Genomic DNA, 20141 nt, shown 5'->3' with positions numbered 1-20141 from the left:
CTGAGGGTTGAGCTACTACTGACCTGTTTTGACATGTCAGGAGCCAGGGAGCGAGAGGACATATGGACCTTGCTGTTCCTTCTACCGAATGGAAAGAATGAGAGAAAGCTTGCACAAACATGAAGAGACCATGTAAAGCAGGGCAATGCACACGTTTCACCCACTCTGAGAAGCAGACTGAGGATCCCCAGTCCTCTGCTCACCTCTGGTAGGGTATCCTCCGAGCCCCACTGTCCCTCACATACTCCACCAACTGTTTCTGCGTTCTCCCGCTGAAAAACGTGAAATGGGTCAAACCCAATCCTCACACACAACAATTAGTCATAAGGGGCAAGGTCCGTGCCCTTCAGCTCCTGATGGAGGACTAAAATGATGTTTATGGTGACTCCTTATTTTGTTATGAAACCAGCCATAAATTAATAATACTTCTTCACGGCAAATAGACACACAGCAACGGTTTGATATAATTTACAAATGAAGTAGTACATTTATTGCTTGTTTTGACAACAGGCCCTTGTAATAACCTATTGGCAGGGCAATGTGTTTGACTGTTGTGCAATAAGAAGGTGCTGTGACTCCACTGTTGTTTGTGAGAAGAACCATGCCCACCTGTATCTGAATGAGGAGCCCCTACTGAAGAGAATGGCTTTGGATTTGGGCTGTGGCTGGTCCAACAGGCGGAAGAAGGAGTGGTGCTCCACGCAGTTCTTCCAGAACACCTTGCACTGGTCCCGGCTCGCCATGAGGAACTCCAGAATGTCCTGGTGGGGACCCTGAAAATGCATATATAACAACACTCCGCTTATTAGCATCGGTTTGAAAATGTACAGGGACTTTACATTACATATCACTCTTATCATTGGCATCTGTATGGGTTATTTAAGCCATTCCACTAGTGAGTGGGGCCTTGCTTCCCTTCCAGGATGCTATACCCACATGAACCTCTGGGTGGAGCTTGATCAGGAACCTCTTCCTCTTGAAGCTCAGCTTGCGAATCCTGGACCAGTTGAAGGTGTTTATTTTGGTGTTACCCTGTTTGAAGAGCATACAGACGAAAAGTGAAGATGCCTGCCTTAATACAGTTCCGCAAACAGAGGTGCCTGGCAGTGGCAACACTCACCTGGAAGACCTGCAGCCCCGTGTGAGACACACTCAGATTTATCTTGGTTCCCTCCCGATCAGCTGCTGGGTGGAAGCGAACACCATACATCTCCAGTTTGCGAGCAATCTCCAGAACCTGGAAATCTGACTCTGCAGGAGTCTGACCCCTTCAACAGGACAAAAGGGAGAAAGTCAGTGCGGGACATGGACTCAAATAATTAGCGTGTGTCTGAATGAATATATGTGGGTTACTGTAACCCTATGCCACACATTTTTTGCCGGATCAAAGAAAGAAATAATTAATAAATAACTGTTGTATAAATAATAATTGTTCCAAACACTCCACTCCCAGAAGTTCAATCTGGATCTGTGATTACAGAATCAACACCCAAGACTCCCACCCCGCACATGGTCAGAAAGATCTTTAGAGTGTGATTACAGGACCACGTCATGTTGGGAGAGGAAGAGCCATCAAATCACTGAAATGTTTTCCTCTGGGGCAAAACTAATCACGGTAGCCTGGCGGCATGCCAGATCATCACTGCATTCTAATTTTGCTCATCCTTTAAGCGGAGAAATCTCCTTATGGCCCTCCCTGGCCCTGCTGCCCGTATGGCTAATAAAACAGCCTGAGCCAGGGATTAGGCAGTGGGCTGGGAACCCAGAGCTAACTCACTGTCAACCAGCAGGGATTAAAGTGAGTTCCCAACCAGGCCAAGCCCACAACTGCAATGCCACCAAACGATGGCACAAACTGGCTGTCAAACACCCCAGACAGGACAGACCTGTGTCAGCAGGGAGGGCTTGGGAAAATTCCAGGGCTAATTCACAGGCAGAGCCAAGTGTGTGAGACAGTGCTGGAGGACTGCTGGACTTTTTTATGTATCCACTTGGACAGCTAAAACAAGCTGCAGTATTAGTGTTTTTCATAAGGTGCTAGAAATATACTTGTATTATGTTATCAGAGCTCTCTGGACTGAGGGAGTGTGTCCAACACAACAACAAGTGTCGATGGTGAGACCAGATGTGCGTGAGGTATTAACATTTTTGGCAACCTCCCTGCACCGAGTTAATATTTATTTCTGTTGTGTTTAAGTTGTGTCATACAAACTATCTAAATAGTTTCAGACTGTACCTTGCATGTAAAACTGAGCAGTGCTTATGAATACCACATTTCTGATCCATTTAACAGCATCAGCCAGTGGAAAATTCCTCCATACAGAAGCACTAAATCACAAAACGCTCCCGAAAAACGCAGACCACAGTCAGATAGCTGCAGAGATCACTGCAGAGCACTGGTGTGTTGATACTTAAGACAGAGAATCACATTTTTTAGTTGAGATTTTGTCATGTTCCATTTTCAGTTCTTGCACACTCTTGGGCTACACTGTACACTCGCTATGGAAAGAATGCAACGCCACCATATTGTACTGTATGACTCCTCCTCCAAATGGTCTTGATTAACTGCTTTTTTTACAAAGCAGTTCAAAATATTAATTTTCCATTAACTCAATGAATGTGACCAAAATCAAGAACAAATGGCCTCCAACTGGGAGCTGCTGAGTTACATTATCTCATATTTTATCGAGATTTTATCAAAACCAAGTGAAAGGATTAACCTATATGTTTCTTAGCTGTTCCAGGTATTTTCTATTCCTAATAGGCAAACTAGGATCACATGACCCACCTCTAATTCTAACCAAAAGCATTATGTGAAAAAGATAAAAAGGAGGGGTTATGGACAACATTTGTGCCAACAACTTTTTCCAGGAAGGCAGCAGTTCAGAATGTCTCTTTTCCACTGAATTCCACTAATTACTGGCCTAACTGGATCAATTCCAGTTCTGAGGCAGCCAATCATTTAAAAAGAGTTGGAGAACTTGCTGGATCTTCCAGGACCAGGATTACAAAGCCCTGATCCACATCCTCTGAGCCAGCACAAAGCGTCATCCATTTAACAGTAATGACAGAACCAGAGATCCTCAGGTTTTGACTCACAGGTGTCTGCGGTGGAAGTCCATGATCTTCTCCTGCAGTTTCTCCTGCTTAGGCACCACCTTGTTCATCTTAAGGTACTCCCTGTCTGCAATGTCATCATAATCGCCAATCTCCGCTGTGGGGGTGTGGAAAGGACATGAACACTACACAGACCCTGAGCCATTACTACAACATTCCACTGCAGAATTTCACATTTGCATTCATTTTCATACACTAACTATATTCACTCATACGGAATGTGTAAATAGCCTCCTGCCACATTTGATGATCTGATATCTGAAGATTTCCTGATTTATTTATTTTTTTTTACATGCATTTACAACTGAAATGACACTTCATCATCACACGGGGGAGAGCAGTTGCTGTGGCAAGCCGCCAGCAGGGGCATGTACTCACATTGCACCAGGTGAGAGGCTATGAGGGCAGCAGTGTTCTCTGAGCAGGTCAGCCTGCCCTCAGTCAAGTCTCTCTTCACCTGCAGGGCAAACAGGTACCTGCAGGAACACTAAGGGGGTCAGACCATGTGTTTATTGCTGCGCGTATGATCAAAAATGAAAGAATGATTTCACATGCTGACTGCGTTTTTAAGCAGCTGCCACGTGTGCACAGCATTTAATACAAAAGACCATGAATGATCTGAAACAGCTGGTTAATTTGGTGAATGGATGCCCTACCTGGTGTATTCCTCTTGCAGCTGGCCAGGGTCTGGGGGAAAGAACTTCACTGACAGTCTGAAGAGTGTGTTCATGGGCCCTGGAGAAAATTGAGTGTGCATTACAACACACTATGCAGTTGTGAAGGCAGCATTAATAAATGCTAGGAGGAAAAAGGGAGAAAGCTGGACCTCCACTTACTTCTCACTTGTTTCACAATAGGCTTCACTGATTCCAGCCAAACCTGAAAAACAAAAGTAATAAAAGTAGGACATAACATAAATTCAGGACATAACATGTCCATAATCTCTGTACAAATGAACAAGCTTGTTGTTGATTCTGCAGATCTGTCTGTGTGTACCTGAAAGTGCCGTTCAAGTAAAAAGCCCAGGTCTTCCAAACACAGTAACAAATTATCACTGTGTAGACAACCTACTTTCATGTCTGGTTTTTGACAGCAAACAATACTGCCGTGACTGTAGTAAACAAAGTATGGGTTGTAATGCTGGTTTACAAAGCAGTGGTAACAGATGTATGTGAATGACACTGTGGTAGAGCAGGAGTCCAGGGGCCGGATGTTGTGGCGATGGCCATACATGAGTGACACTTGAGGCAGATGAGGGGAGGGGCTGTGGTGGTGACGGCTGTGTATGCAGGACAGTGATTCTGCAGGAGAAGCAGGGGGAGGGGGGCGGTGGAGGGTCTAGCCGCAGGGCTGCACGGCTACACAGCAGGGGCCCTCCTTCCCCAGCACATCTGGGTCTGGTTGAGTGAGGAATGTACCTCTTGTCATGGACGCTCTATGCTGCTCTTTAACTCCTCTCTGACCAGGGGTAAAAGCCCCTACCTTCCCAGCCTGCTAGTTCCACAGGGCGAGGTGTGCAGCTATATGCGACTCTGACCTTTAGAGGGCTGGATGTGGGGGACACAGGTGGGTCCTCACGTTCAAATTCATTTCTCTAAGAAGTGTAAGGGCAGCTCCACCTCTAGGAATTCAGTGATGCACTTTCATGTGGTGTCAGTCCTTGTGAACTAACAAAATCTAAAAATAATGAATAGCCTAGGCAAATCATAACAGACCACTCAGGGGTTTTGTGAGAGGGCACAGGTTTCAAAGTGCAGATCACTCCTTTTAAACAAACTCTATCTGAATGCTTTTTTTATATCACTAAAATGCTTGGAGGCCTCTGAGGTCTTTCCAAAGTACACTTCTAAACCCACTCGCAGTTCAGAAAATAAACAGTATAAACCATTTCTTACAACTGAAAATCTTTTTTGGCCTGAGAGAGTCTCCAGTTCTCTTCTTTTTGAATCCACCATCGTAAATAGTTCACATCTGCCTGCTATTCATACCTATACATCTCTAGTTGCTCTTTTCCCCATTTTGTTCAATGCATTTTATTTATGTTCTGAGACAAACAAGTTCTTAACTTGTTTTTGGCACCAGACAGGTAATGCTGAAACCTCTACTACGGACAAGGCTGGATAAACTACTGAATAAAAGAGGTATGCCACATCAAAACAAATATTTTTAAAATAATGCTATGCAACAACGCTACAACTGAACACACACATGCTGAACACAGACCACTCAATATCCGTGCACATCTCTCCATCCCCTTTGCTGCTGGGAGCTCTTCAGGCTATGACCCAGTGTCCTGGTATAGCTGGTAGCTGCCTGTGCAGCCGTTTTGCTCTTGTGGCTTTCATGGACACTATCTTAGCAAAAAACAACTGTACTCACAGTCTGCTGAGTCCTGATTACTGACCAGCAACTAAAAACAAAACAAAACATGCATAGCACAAGCAAGATTTTGGGCTGGAGGGTTGGTCTGTTTAAGCTGCCAGTGAAATCGTATAGTCCTTGACTGCTGAATACATACCCAGTTCAGCTGCAAAGTCTGGAATTCCAGGCCAAAATAGTCGCTCTCAATGAGATTGTACCTCTTAAACACCTCGGACAGGAGGGCTTGGCCGTCAGCCTTGGTCTGAAGAGAGAGATGTAAAAAGAGGGTGTCTATTACATTTTGCTTTGCTTGAAATGTAAAGCCTTTTGGAAACTACTACTTTCTTGGCCTGCTGTTGAAATCACGTTTTTAAGTCCTAGTCAGCATGATGAATGGAATCAGCCAGGTTAAATGAGATAAAGCCTTTCACTATAAACATGTATTATCTGCAATGAGGATTAATTGAAGCAGAGGTTAATGGGTGCCAGACCGCGGTGAGCAATTCTTCCGATTCAGTGCAAGCCAATTTTTGGCGCAGAGTGCTGACAATACAAGGGCTCCTAATAAGGGCAGAAGCCCCTTCCTGCTGCCCTGTGGTCATACGGTTTGTGTCCCAGGGCTACGTTTATCACACAGCAGGGAGAGGATGGAAAGGTGGAATGAGCATCTGTAAGAGAGCAAATTTGCAGGGAAGAAATACAGTGCAGTTCAGTACCGCTTCAGGGTTCGTTTCTACTAAATGTAGGACTAATTACTATTTACAGAAAATACACGGCACTTGGGGGTTTGGAGTCCTACCCTGTGACTTTTATATGAAAATTATAGGGGAAACATCTGGAGGTGACGTAAAAGGATGTATAAAAAAAAAAAACCTAAAAGCAGACTGGTTTGCATTTGCAAAACTAATTTTTGCCCCTCTACAAGGAGGTTAGCAAGAGAAAGTGGTAAATTACTTGCTTTAGGTCAACACCCATGCACACAGACAAATCAAGTGTTTAACTCATGTTACAATTTGTCACTGAGCGCTCACATGGAGGATAAAAATCATTTCCATGCAGCCAGCGAGACATTACCTGCATTTCTGCTTCCGCGCAGATGGGCAAAGTTGTGATTAGAAGATAATCGCTTTCGGATGGAAAAACAAAAACACAGCCTCCTTTTAAATACTTCCAGAGAGTAATCTGGCCAGATAAGAAGGGGAGGGCACTACTGCAGCTCTCTCTCCAGGGGAAATTCATGCCACTTATGTTGCTTTTTCTCTAAACACACGCAACAGCTCCTGAAAGGGCAATCGGCATGATCTGACATTTCTCAGGTAAACTCAACTTAATCCTACACAATACTACATCTGACAAAATGTAATTGCTATCAGTCTAAATGTCATAACTCCACCTGGCTGGGTAGATAAAGACAGGATTGACTGTCTCACTGTCAGACCTGCACTCTTCCCCCAGCTCCCACTCAGACTAGGTCGAAACACAAAGAGCCAGCGATGATACCAGTTGGCCCACTAGGGAGAGGCAGGCAGTTGTGCTATATTCCTGCCAACTACGATGTGTTACTGATTCAGCCACTCCCAAGACTGGCACAATTTCTCATTCAGTACAGTTCCAGCAAAGAACTTCAGCACCGTACTCGAACATCTCAGTGATCAGGTCACTTCAATCTCAGCAGCATTCTCTGTCCTCCGCCAAGACCCACCTGCAGGTACCATAGGCCAATTTAAAGTCATTCTAACAAGCGGTGCTGGTTGAAAGGATTTCCACAAAAAAGTCAGCCCTGGCTTCCAAATGCATTGCTTGGAGTGCAAGCCACAACATTTGCAAGTAATTACTGAAAAAACTGCAATCAATTAGTCTAGAGTGGTAGGCCAGGTGAATACTGAATAAGACTATTCCAACAATGATGTTAATCCCCCCAAACAGTTGAAATGAAGCTCACAATCAAGTGGTAAACGCCTTGCATAAACAGCATTTTTGTGCTAAATGAGCTGTAAGTGCAAGATAAACATGCATTAAAACTGGCTAAATAAACCAGCCTTTCTACATGCACAATCAAAACAATAATTATAATGTTACATCATGCTGATGAGATATCGACCCCAGTGAGAAATCCTCAATCCTGCTATTGAAATGAATATGGTGTGATTGTTACCAGGGCAGTCTGCTTAGTGGATCAACGAATCATGCACACTAGAGCAGGGGGATTACAGTGGGGCAGATGTTTCTTTGGCAAGGCAGTCTTTCCTTCTACTTTAAGGAGAGAAAATGCTATGAAAAGCAGCTGCTGTTGTGCCAAACTGGAAAATTCTTCCTTGCAACAAGCAGATTGAAAACAATCTGAGTTAATAACTCGAGGCCTAAGCTATCAGTGAGCAGTGATGTAGTAGTGTAAACATATCTGGGGTTGCTTGTGTTTTTGAAGGAGGGCTCGGTTCTTAAACAAGGAGGAAAGACTCTGGAGCTAATAGCTCTGCAAGGCAGCCAAAATAATTTTACACTCATTAAGGCTGTGTTCATGGATAAAATACGAAGATGAATTTACCACATGTGAAATGGGGAAATATTACATTTGGTAACACTTCTTGGTTATGAGCGAATTGTTTTATATTCCAGTCATGGTTTTGTGTAAGTCTGGTTTAACACCACAACTGAAGGGACACACATTTTTAACATCCAAGAATAATTGTAAAAGATGCCTCATTTGGAGGCATCATCACACACTCGTGAGAAAGGGCCACAACATGAATATAAAACGGAATTACACTAAATGGATCATTTCAAAGGAACACTCCCGTTTTAACCTTTTAAAACTGCCAATGGCAGAGATGTGTTTAGGCTTGTATGCTGCACAATGTGGAGAGCAATGTCATCTGCTTATTCAAGTGGCAGTAGCTTACTATAAAGCCGCTCTTCAAAAACACACAGCCTCCCCCCTCCTGGAGCCTCTACAGCAGCTACTACACAAACATGCCTAACAAACTTGCCTCTAATGCCGCTGTGCAATTTAACATCCAAATTATGAAATTTTCTTAAACAAAAAATATGAAATTAATACATGGTGTCATGTCAGCTCTACATCAATGAGGCCAAGGAGCTTCTCTGTAGACAAAACAAGAGCTTCCTCTGTGCAGTCTTAGATATGGCTATTTAGTGCAAACAGACAATCATTCATTTCCTCCCTGACTCGGTTTCTGCATGTGCTTCCCTAGCTGAGCAGACCTGTCATACCACATCAGATATGCTGGGTCCAGACTCATTTCATAAACATGAGAGCTATGGAAATGCCTGAGGATTTAAACCAGGACAAATGATAAGCAAAGCCAGAGAACACATAGAGGTTCTATTCTGAAAACAGATGCATTCCCACTCAACACACAAGGCACTTCGCTGAACATGGCCTGGCCTGCAAAGTTCCCTCGCAGACAGCTGGCAACAAGGGGCTTGTCAGCAGATGACATGGAGGCTAATCAGGCTTACTGTACCTGCACCTAGTCTTAAGCAGACTGACGCTGTCAGCATGGCATTACTGACCAACTGCTCCAGTCTGCTGTGTCACCTCAGAGAGGGACGGACCTCCAGAGCTGCTCTTCACTGCCCACTTTGACACAGCTCTCAGTCTCTGTTCGTCCCTCTCTCTCATTCTCAGTCACACCCACACCGATTTAATGCTTCTTTCATTCTATAGGTTTTGCTGCATGTCCCTCTACAATACAGCTCTATGTCCATGTAATACTCATGAGGAGGCTGGCCAGACTGTTTTCCTTCATTCCAGCTTGGAGAGCAGCACCAAAGGATCTGCTGACCTAGACACATATTTCCTCACCTCTGCAGTCAGACATGCTGCACAAACACAAGCACGTACAGTTTGTTCTTCCTTTCTCCACTGCACTTCTAGTCTCAAAAGATTGTTCTGGCTTAGAAAAAAAAACAGGGGGACTTACTACTTTCAGGCCAAAAACACTAATACTGTGTTGTATACATTGCGATGGAAAACTTACAGTTTGAGTATTTGAGTATTTTATATTCATACTGTTGTTTTTTTTGTTGATAACTGACAGGGGTGTCCCTTAATTCATTCCACCAACTGATTATTTTCTTTTAATGTTTTTGCGGGCTATGGTTACTGAGCAACACACCTCTGTAAGCACAGTGAAAATATACTTGGATGCATGCCAGTCTGTATTGGATTTCCTGCTGTGCATCCAAACCCTATGCTAGCAATTCCATGTACTTCAGTTGCATTTCACATCACAGAAAATTACACTGACACACCCACAGGCCACTGAGAAAAACCGCCCTTAATGGTCACACAGATTCAAGAAAGAGTGGTTGGTCAGCAGCAGGGGAAGCTAAAAACAGCAAAGGTTCTGAGCACAGACTTAAACAAGAAGGGGAAAAAATCAATCTGGATGGTGTCTCTAGGGCATAGCAGCTATATCCCAATCTCTCCAGCTCCAGCAACTAATATGTTACCCTGATTGCAATGTATGGTGTGATTATAGATGGGATGGGTTAAGGCACAGATAACCAACTGCTAACATTTCAGTCTGGAACATTGTAAACAGGAGTTGGGGCACATTTCCATGAACTCCAGACTGTTCTCACTGCTCAGTACTGACATTGTGATTTCCTGTCTTTTCACTTCACACCAACACAACTCTGCCCACGCCTTCTACAAAACTGTTGCTCACAGGCAGTGGTCATGACTCACACACACCGTAGGACGGCTTTCTGTCTCCCTCTTTATACTCTGCCATCATCTTTCAGCGCTATGCAGGATTACTGACACAGATAAACACAGAAACCATTGTCACACAGGCAATTAGCAGCCGAAACTAAATTAATTTATTCAGAGTATGCTATTACAAATTCTAATTAATTCCATTGATTTGTCTCCTTCCGTTACCTGTTGTGCACTTAGGAGAGGGTGGCTTAATTGGTATAAAGTAACAGTCTTCTTTAAATCCAAGTCATCTACCCTTTTATTACAGATCAACTGGGCTCATGTGAGTTTTTCATGACTAATACAGTATTGATAACAATTTACATGAAATTACACTGAGCGATAATGGTCATACCATCATACATTTTTCATCATGCATATATACTTGCAGTATAATTAAATGACAAAATCTGAATATAAAAAGGGCTAATGTTTCAGCCTCACAGACCAGTTCTAACAAAATTTCTTATCCAGGCCAGACCAATGGACCGATGAAGAACCTGAGAGCTAGTAAAGAATTGTACATAAAATTCTAACCTGAATTATTTTACTGAAGTAATACTGAGATTTTTTTTTTTGCTAATCAAGCTTTACAATTATTAGTTAAACATCCCTTAACATTCTGCCCTCATCATATGACAAGTGACACTATTTGTGCATGTTAATATTTGAGGAGTAGCAAGTGTTTTTCTTTTTAAATAAGACAAATATTAGTAAATTACTTTTTGGCCGAATCTTTCTCTGCATGTCCACATGTAATACTATGCAAAATTGAGCGCTATCTGCAATATGGAATTACTGGACTCTAGAATCAAAGATTCTCAACTAACAAATATCTGATAAACTCCACAAATGCCTTTTATTGCATTTATGATCCTAATTCATTGGATCATACACATTCATTGCAAACACACTGTCGTTTTGAAATATTCAAGAGGGGTCAGCCTAGTATCTGCTTTGAGTAAGTTCTTACAGCTTTAATAAGAGTGAAGACATAGGGGCGAGAAGCTATAAATAGATACTTGATAAGTGCAAGTAAATCAGAGCTTGCAGGATTAGACCTGGTTTGTCCTCACAAATGACTAGAATGCTTTAGATCACCTCAAGTCTAAATTTAAATAACATACCTGAAACTAATACGAGAACATAATAAATAGAATTCAAGCCCACATGTAGAATGTAGTTGGCCATAATGTATACAGTTGTAATTTTTATTGATTATAAATGCTGCCTCACTCTTAGCATGTTTGACATAACCTTATGCAGCTCAGAAAATGTCATGCATACCCTTCCGCAGGTAAACCAATTTACCAAGTGAGTTGGGAATGACCTCATTTTGTGAAAATCATAATCTCAAAAGCAATCAGGGCACACCTTAAAGACTTTATCTACCTTATCCTCCCATTACATGTAAAATCTTTACCCCTTGAAAAGCTACTTGTAAAGATTTACAAGGTACTCAAAGGCTCCAACCTACACTGTGAAACAGCTACAAGGATTCTTTATTCATACCACAAGGGCACATCAGATTACATGGGAGGCTACTAAAAATGCATGCCAGAAACAAACCCATTTGCTTACTGCACAAAATGCAAATCAGAAATCTATTTCAGGGAGGTGGGACAATCCTGACATTCTATGCTACAACTCTGAGCTTAACCAATTTCTCCTTAGGACAGGAGGGGAACACAAATCCACCATGTTACACGTGTCACTATTCATAATGTTGCCAGAGCAGGACATTTTTGGGTTTACAGTAGGGCAATCAAGAGAAACATATGCTACTTTAGAGAAAAACAACTGCATTCCACAGTCCATGAGATAAATATTCAAAAGTGTGCTAATCATATGGTTCACTTCAAATTATTTCATGCGACAAATTAATTTAGAGCCCCTATACTTTTACAGAAGAACTGAACATTTTAAAATGAAATCAAATGGCTTGTACATCAGTATAGTTTAATGTAGGGAAATTCTGTGACATGACTTACAGGGGAAGCAGTATTCAGTCTTTTCAACCATTTAAGTGGTAGGGGATGTACATATTGAGTGACACTTATGTACACAGCACAGGAAGTAGCCTATGCTAAGTCTATTCAGTGCTTAGTCCATTGTGATGCTATCATCTAATCAATTTGTTATTCTTGCTTGTATGCATTGCAATATTAGCAATGTGAGCAGGTGGGTTATTGTGGCTCCATTAATAGCTTGTCCTGCACTGTAAAATACTAGACTAACCTTATGATTCCACCAAACCAATGCATCAACTCAACCAATTCAGGTTAATTGACTAATGCTACAGTGTACAGCACCGAGGCATCTTTCTGTCCCTTACGGCAGAGGGTTAAAAGTTTAAGAGGCCAGTTGTTAAAATTCCTTGGCAAAACTTCCCGCAGCTCCGTTGCAGCCAACACCACTCCCCCCCCCCCCCCCCAAAAGAGTTGAACACAGCACATCAGACACAACAGCTCTTTTAGCACCAGAGGCCCCCTCTGCACCCCCTGTGGTCGTCAGCCATGCTATTTACATGCCCGTTTGCTAAGGCTGAAGGCCTGGTCACCCTACCCCTCCTACTGCTTTCTCACAACGCAGAGTTCCACAGACCTCTCTGTGCACTCTCTGAGTGCAAGTGGTGAGGGCTGGCTGCGGCCTGGTCAGACTGGATAAAAGGGGGCCTGTGTTCTCGGCTAGACACCATGAGGCTGGGCTCTTCACCCTGCATGGAGTAGGAGGATCCTGGTGCCCATGAACATGTACTGGGTACGCCATCTAGCCCAGGAAAGGTCTTGGTCATGATTTTCTTTATTGTGAGAAAAACAATGTCACAATGCATTTCAATGACAGACTGAAGTCTCACTTTCATCCTCTGTGTTGTACCTCAATGGACAAGAAGCTAATGCACAAGGGTGTCTGTGGGCACAGTATCAGCTTGTTTGTGAAGAGAGGACCCCTAGCTGTTCAGGGATCATAAGAAATTACTAATGCAGTGGTTTACAGACAAGAATGAACATTTCCATCATCACCACCTACACCATAATGAAATGGTGCGCTAAATTACAAAAATCTCAGCATGGTCCATGTTAACATACGAAAAAAAAAAAAGACTGTGATTCAACTTGCATAAGTAAAACAGCAGTGTTGTCCTCACGTTGCAGCTGCCATTGGAGCAGAGCCATTGTCACTGTTACAGGAAGATTTGGGTCAAAGTATCATTTCAGATACACACAAGAAATCCATACAGCATGCATCAGAAATGCCACAAAAGACTCACTCAGACAAAGCCACGTACCGTGGAGACACTACTGGGCTTCACAATAACACAGCATGAACTTTCAGTACGAAGCATCAGCAACGGGGGGAAAATTCATTCTGCCAGACAAAGCCTGGACAGTAATCAGGGCTCCCTTTCTCTATAAATGGCAGGAAATCCTGCCTGATATGGTGGCTTCCTTATTACTTCCTATAGCACTGTTCATGAGCTCTGTCAGCAGCACCAAAAAGGCTAGCAGCTCACAACAGCTGGGCTACAATCCCAGTTTACTGCCTTTACTTTTGCCCACAGTAATAATGAACTGTTGTGAAAACAACTTATGAAAGAAGTAAATTCTCCACATTGATTTTAACCACAGAGAAATACAAAGCACATTGAGGCAAAAGGACTGTTCCAGTTTAAAAGTGGACAACTGCATATCCTTGAGGGACAGAGCTTATCCGAGGCAAGTAGGTAATGGTCTTGAATCTGTATCAAGGCCCGATATTAATTTCAAGGAATGGTTGCCATATAAACTTATGCCTGCCCAAATGAAGACGTCAGTTGCCAAAACGTCTTAACTGAGATTTCAAAAGATAAGCATCTCTTCCCATAATATGATTTATTGTTAGCATTCATTTTAAGACTATAGCAATAAATGCACTAGTGTTAAATGTACATTTATTTACTTATATTCTTGCTCTAAATTAATGTATTTCCAAATAAATTATATGCTCACCTAGTAATTTATTCAATTCAGTTTTTACAGCCTGACTGTGGGACTGAGAAATACTTTGCCAGGTACTTTCCCTCTAAATTTGTTATCAGTGACTTCCTGGCAAAGACCACTGAGTTCTGATAACCTGGCTAATTTCTCTCCACTGAAGCTGGAGCTACAGTACACTGCACTACAGCTATATCACATGATTCACAGACCTTCACAGACTTCATATTGTAGTGCTGGTAGCAAAGTCAGGCAGCATAGTAATGTTACTTGCTAGCCCAAATTATTCCTTCAGGAGCACTAGGATATTCGGCTGTTAACACTGAGCCATGGGATCAGTAGAGCAGCAATTAGAGCAGCAATTGTGCACAGTCAGAATGTACAAGCATTCATAAATAGGCCTTTATTTGGAAAAATGTTTTAAACAAACCCATGAACACTTAAGTAATTATTTGAAAACATGAGAATTTTACAAAAACATCACTATAGAAAAACATTCTTTATGAAGAAAGGCTCTTAATTTTAAACGTGTCAAGAGCACATACTCCCAATATCCTGAAGTGGGTAAAGGTATTTGTAGAGCTGGGTTACAGCAAGTGCACTGAAACATGAGCAAACATGGCACAAACATAAGAACCGGACAAAGACTACCTGTATTCCACATTTGCTCGACACAAGTGGAGTTAACCTGTGAACTGGGCGAAGAGTAAACCACGCCTTCATGTCTTTTCCATTTCAAGTATATCATTTTCATATGGCTTTGAATTTATACCTGAAGAATTTAAAATAACTCCTACGTGTAGATTCGACATTACACTTGCATTTTGTGTAGTGCAGGCTGTAAAATATGCCATGCACCTGGGATGCATACACAGAACACAGGTTTAACATTACAAAGATATCCACCAGGAATTACTTTAGTTTTCCATCTCAAATAAAAAAAACCCACCAAACAAAACAAACAAAAAAAAAAAACCCTGCAGATTTTGTTCTGACAACTAAAATAAAAATGCCTTTTGTATTGGATAAATAAATTTAAGAAGTTATAAATAACCAACTCAAAATATCTTAAACATGGTTCCAAAAAGAGTTTCAATAATGTATGTTTATGAACACATTAAGGAGTACTTCACTGTATCATAAAGTGAACAAAACATTATGAATGTGGTCAGCCATTAGAAACACAACCGAGCCTGTTTAAACAGCAGGACAGCATCGGTATGAACACAACATGAGAACTGATGCTGACAGTAAGGAACACCAGCATTGAGACTGTGCACCTGCATTTGGATATGCTCTATGCATTCCAAACTTTTCCTTTCTTTTCAGACAGAAAACATGATGAATGTTTTTTCATACAAAGCTCCACTAGGTCAATGACTTCTGAAACTTAAATTGACAGCTTAACAATTTAATTCTATGATAATATGTCTACTCATCAGTTGCACAACTACAGAAATGGAGACTATGGACACATTGGTATAAAATTCTTGGCCCCAGTAAAAAACTGTGCAACATACCATGTTAATGGTTTCATGGAAACATCCCGCTGACTAGCTACAGACAGCACAGAGGGATATCCCCTTCACATTATGATCAGAAGCTAATACGAAGCCATGAAGCACACATTAGGCTGTTAATTTAAGCTTAGCTGAAATTCAGAGTGCTTGAGCGTTGTGCATTTGAAACGCATTCAAAAGCACTTGAAAACAGACTGTGCTTAAACTGGTCCCCAATTACAAGCATTTAATCTGACATCTCACAGCTATTGGGGTGAGCATTTCAAAGGTTCAGGAAATAACTGAAAATCATCCAGTTTAAAGGAGGTACTGCACAAGAAAAGTAAATTCCTACAGGATTCTTCTCCCATTGCCTCCAGTTCTTCCTTGAGCTTATCTGCCCGGAGGGGAAAAAATATACACAGCGAGTTGTGGGGCACACCTGGTACCCACGATCCCACAAAAATTCCTCAGCAGGCATGCGTTTGGAATTCCTCTGCAGGAATGTGTTTGGTGTGATCTAAATCCACTGAGATCAACTGTCCAGTTAGAGCCCAACATGGTGGGATTGCAGGATTAATCATCACCCTCATCTGCACCATGGTTCTCTAGTAATCAGACTCAGCTGCCTGTAAGTGTTTACAACAGAGTACCCTGAACAATGCTAGACAGCCCAACTGTACATCTACAGAGCCAAACAGCTTTTCAAATTGAATCCATGCTTAAACTTCCAGATGGGGTAAACTCAGAATATCAAAAGCTGGACAGATGAAGCATTGCATACTTCTTCTATTGAATCAAGCAGATTGCTAGCAGCTGTCAATAATTTACTTATCATGATCTGGAAATTAAGTGGAATTAGGCATTTAAAGGTATGTTCTTAAACAGCCTTCTGTTTGCGATTTTTTTCTGAGATTCAACAGATTAATCCATTCAAAGCAGGACAGATATCCTGTGACACATTATACCAAGACAAACTGGTAAAACCAAAAACAAATCTTTCAACAGGACTCTGCTTTCGCCTTTTACCAAACTTGTAAAATCATAACAGAGCCATTCATTCTGAAGAAAACCACTAACCAAAGCATAAATATATCAGGAAATTTTGGGTTGCTCTGCCCTCCTAAAGAGGAATTGCTGATGCGACCATGTGAACTGTAAGGCGGGGCCTGAGGACAGGGGCAGGGGCAACAGGGCTGGGCAGGAGAGATGCGGACTGGCTATGGTTCAGTCTGCCCAGAAAAAAAAAACAGCCCACAGAGAACAGTCATGCTGCTGAAGATCTGCCCAGATGCTGCACCAAGCCACCCCCCGCCGCCACCACCAGTCCAGGGAAAGAAGCTCCTGGTACATAAAAGCACCTCGAACATAATGTTTCCCCACGACACTTAACAGCAGAAAAATCACATTCCGTCAAGGAAAAAGGAGGAAGGAGACAGTGTCATCTCAGTCATGTTTATCATAATTAATTTAATGTGCATTCTGCAACTTTTCCATGTTAGTGAAGTTTCATAATATTAATGTTTCCAAGTTTGCAAGCTCCTTACAGTATGCAGCTGTAGACTATTCTTACTGGTTGCTGCACCTGACTTGGATGCTGGAGTTTCAAATGTTCTTTGAAAAGGATATTGACATTTCTTTAAAGCAATCTTAATTAATCTAGCTGCTAACTGAGCTAACATTCACTTGGTTGCATTTTATCCCACAGAGCTAGCCTTTTGGATATCTCAATGTGATAGGTACAGAGAGAGCAATCAGTGAAGTTGTGTAGCTATGTTAGCATGCTAACGTTACTGTTGCCAGCCAGTTTATGAGAAAAAACTTAATATGCATAACTATTTAGTCAGTCCTTGTTACTTAGTTACTTACATACCGACTGTAAAGGTAGGCTATGTTGTGTTAAAAAATCTGTTACAGTATCAATATACTGATAAACTGACTCAGCTCAATGTAAGAGCAATACCGGAAATGAATCAAAGCTATTTTTCTTTCAAAGCACTGATTTCTCTGCAATCACATGCCACTGCATGTAAAACTCGTTGTTCCACACAGTAGACTACTACTGCACAGCTGGCTACTCCTGTGCATTTCTGTAAGTCACTCTGGATAAGAGTGTCTGCTATATGACTAAATGTAAACATAAATGGAGCACCACTGTTTAACGGGCCACTGTCGTTCCTCACCAGTGTTGTGGGTGAATCTACTGTCACAACAAAGCTAGGCACAATTAGTGTTGGGATCTCAATGTCTTATTTAGGCCAGTAAAGAAAGGCCAAAAGGCAAACAGGCAAACAATGTACTGGTGTGGAACAGAGAACAGCACTGCCATCTCTTTTTATCAGTCCTACACTTATCCAAGCTAGCTTAACTTCCTGTGCTACAACCAGCAAAAGTGCTAGAAGGGTACAGGTAAACAGCTGTGCCTGCTGATAGCATGTCTGTAACTGCAGAAACAACTCTGAATCAAGGTAATCAGTTACAACAAATTATTAATCAGCATAATCAGCACCTGTTCCAGCTGTCTTAAAATGGCACATCTATTCTTCCAACATCTAAAGCACTGATGCTCTGAGGCAGACTCTACCATGTCTATCAGTGTCCAGTTCCTGTGATAGTTAAGGCCTGGATAATCTACGGTGCATTTATAGATTCTAAGCATTAAAAACAAACCAGAGGATTTAAAGTGGCAAATTTTGTTCTTTTCCCCATTTCTTTTCACATCAGTTTGATGTATCACAGGTCTTGAGATTTTTTTTCTAACCTGCAGGGTGCCTGAAAAGAATCCCCCTGCTACAGATTTGTGCTCTAACAGATGTTACCAACATGACATCATGGTGCCTGTTGGTATTAAAGCATGCCTTCTCCTTCCACACCCATGTCAACACACAGAGCATTCTGAGCTCCTTTTTCTTGTCAATCACCATGTAACTGACCATGTATGCAAACAGCTGTTGTAGCTGAAAACATGGCAAAGCAGAAAAAACTGATTCCAAAGCCTGGCTCTAGGGTTTTGCCTCCTGAACCAGATGACACAGAACAGCAGGTCAGGTACGCCAGCTACTCCAGACAAACAATAACTGACCTGAGACAAGATCCTGCTGAGAGCTCGGCTAGGGGAACTCAGAGATGCTTGCAGGGAGCACAGCTCCCATATGTAGTGACTGGCCCAAAGCTGGTGCAGTTCAGCACAGCTACATGATCATCAGATGCCAGAAAACAAGGCTATTCCTGAGAAACAATCATGCCTCAATAATCCTCCATGTAGGCTTTTAGTGATGTTGATTTTTTGTATTGTTGATATGGTTGGGGAAAAAAAGAACAAAAAAATAAAGAAAACTGTTATACACATTGCAGGAAGACATTTTTCCATTTCATTATCTTGTATATATTATGTGCTCAAAATGCTTCTATACAAACCACAAGGAATTCTCATGAATGTATCTTTTAAATTCATTTTTTGCAACTGGGTACGTCATGCTACTGAAAAATTCAGCTATCGTTAAATCTTAGCCCATAGCTATACCATCTGACCCTTTCATAGTATAAGGCTCTGACTAGCTTGCATGTATCACCTATTTTATGGTCCTTATTTTACACGATATATGCAACTGGTAACATGAGAATAGTACACAGACAGTTGTTTCTCCCTCCTGTGACAGCGCAATGTTCAGGTGCAATTTTCTCTGGGAATTGTATAATACCTTTGTAGCCAATGTAATACTGTGGACAATTTAGATGAAGAAATCAAGAAATCAATTTATTTTGGAACTCATACACAAGGAGAGTTCCAAGGTGATTACTATATTCAAATTTATTTAAACACAAGTAATTTCTAACAGAATAAATCCTTTGTATTTCAAATTTACAGTCTGTAATTCCACAGTACACTACAATCACACAAAATATCAGAACAGGGAAACTCAAAATGCTTCCGAAACAAGCAGGGGCCAAAAAGCCTTTAGAGGAAGTACCAAAAGAGGGGTTCGGAAGATATCCAGGACAAGTAGAGAGTAGCCCAGATGTTATAATGTTTAAGACTTTGTTCTAGGCACTAAATCATCCTTCCTTCCGTTCCGTACAACACTTTGCACAAGGGATAAGACCGCGCAAGCTGCAGAGAGGGATAGTGCAGTTTCATCCTCAGTGTGGCCCGGATACAGTCAGCTGACTGAGCCCAGTAGTGAAAACTTGGTAAGCAGTGGCAGCCTGCTGGAGTGAGCAGTCTTAAAGTAGGAGGGATGTGGGGACCAAAGCAAGATCTAAATGGTAGCTGCCACCACACAGCAGGCACACAGACACAGAACTGGGGCTGGGCTCTTGCAGCCTCCAGAGCTTTCCCTGTAATACTTAAATTGAAGAAAAAAGACACATGCTGACGGGTCACATTATTCTCAGAGGCATCATGTGCTGATGTGCAAGGCAGACAACATTTCAGAATAAAGAGGCTCAATTGCTTCGGACCAG

General features: G+C 41.9%; 1 protein-coding gene across 1 annotated transcript in view; it reads right to left on the bottom strand.

Moving 5' to 3' along the window:
* farp2 (FERM, RhoGEF and pleckstrin domain protein 2) overlaps positions 1–20141 on the bottom strand; it is a 43053-nt gene that overhangs the window by 19974 nt on the left and 2938 nt on the right. Inside the window, exons 3-12 of the mRNA XM_036520675.1 lie at positions 5636–5740; positions 3954–3996; positions 3774–3852; positions 3496–3593; positions 3100–3214; positions 1121–1268; positions 937–1032; positions 610–773; positions 204–272; positions 24–81 (exon numbers count right to left, since the gene is read on the bottom strand). Of these exons, the coding sequence (XP_036376568.1) occupies positions 24–81; positions 204–272; positions 610–773; positions 937–1032; positions 1121–1268; positions 3100–3214; positions 3496–3593; positions 3774–3852; positions 3954–3996; positions 5636–5740 (975 nt within the window). The remainder of the gene's footprint in view (positions 1–23; positions 82–203; positions 273–609; positions 774–936; positions 1033–1120; positions 1269–3099; positions 3215–3495; positions 3594–3773; positions 3853–3953; positions 3997–5635; positions 5741–20141) is intronic.

Source organism: Megalops cyprinoides, chromosome 2 (assembly GCF_013368585.1).
Source record: "Megalops cyprinoides isolate fMegCyp1 chromosome 2, fMegCyp1.pri, whole genome shotgun sequence".
NCBI lineage: Eukaryota > Metazoa > Chordata > Actinopteri > Elopiformes > Megalopidae > Megalops > Megalops cyprinoides.
Note: the sequence above shows the minus strand (reverse complement) of the source record. Positions and strands in the feature narration are given on the sequence as shown.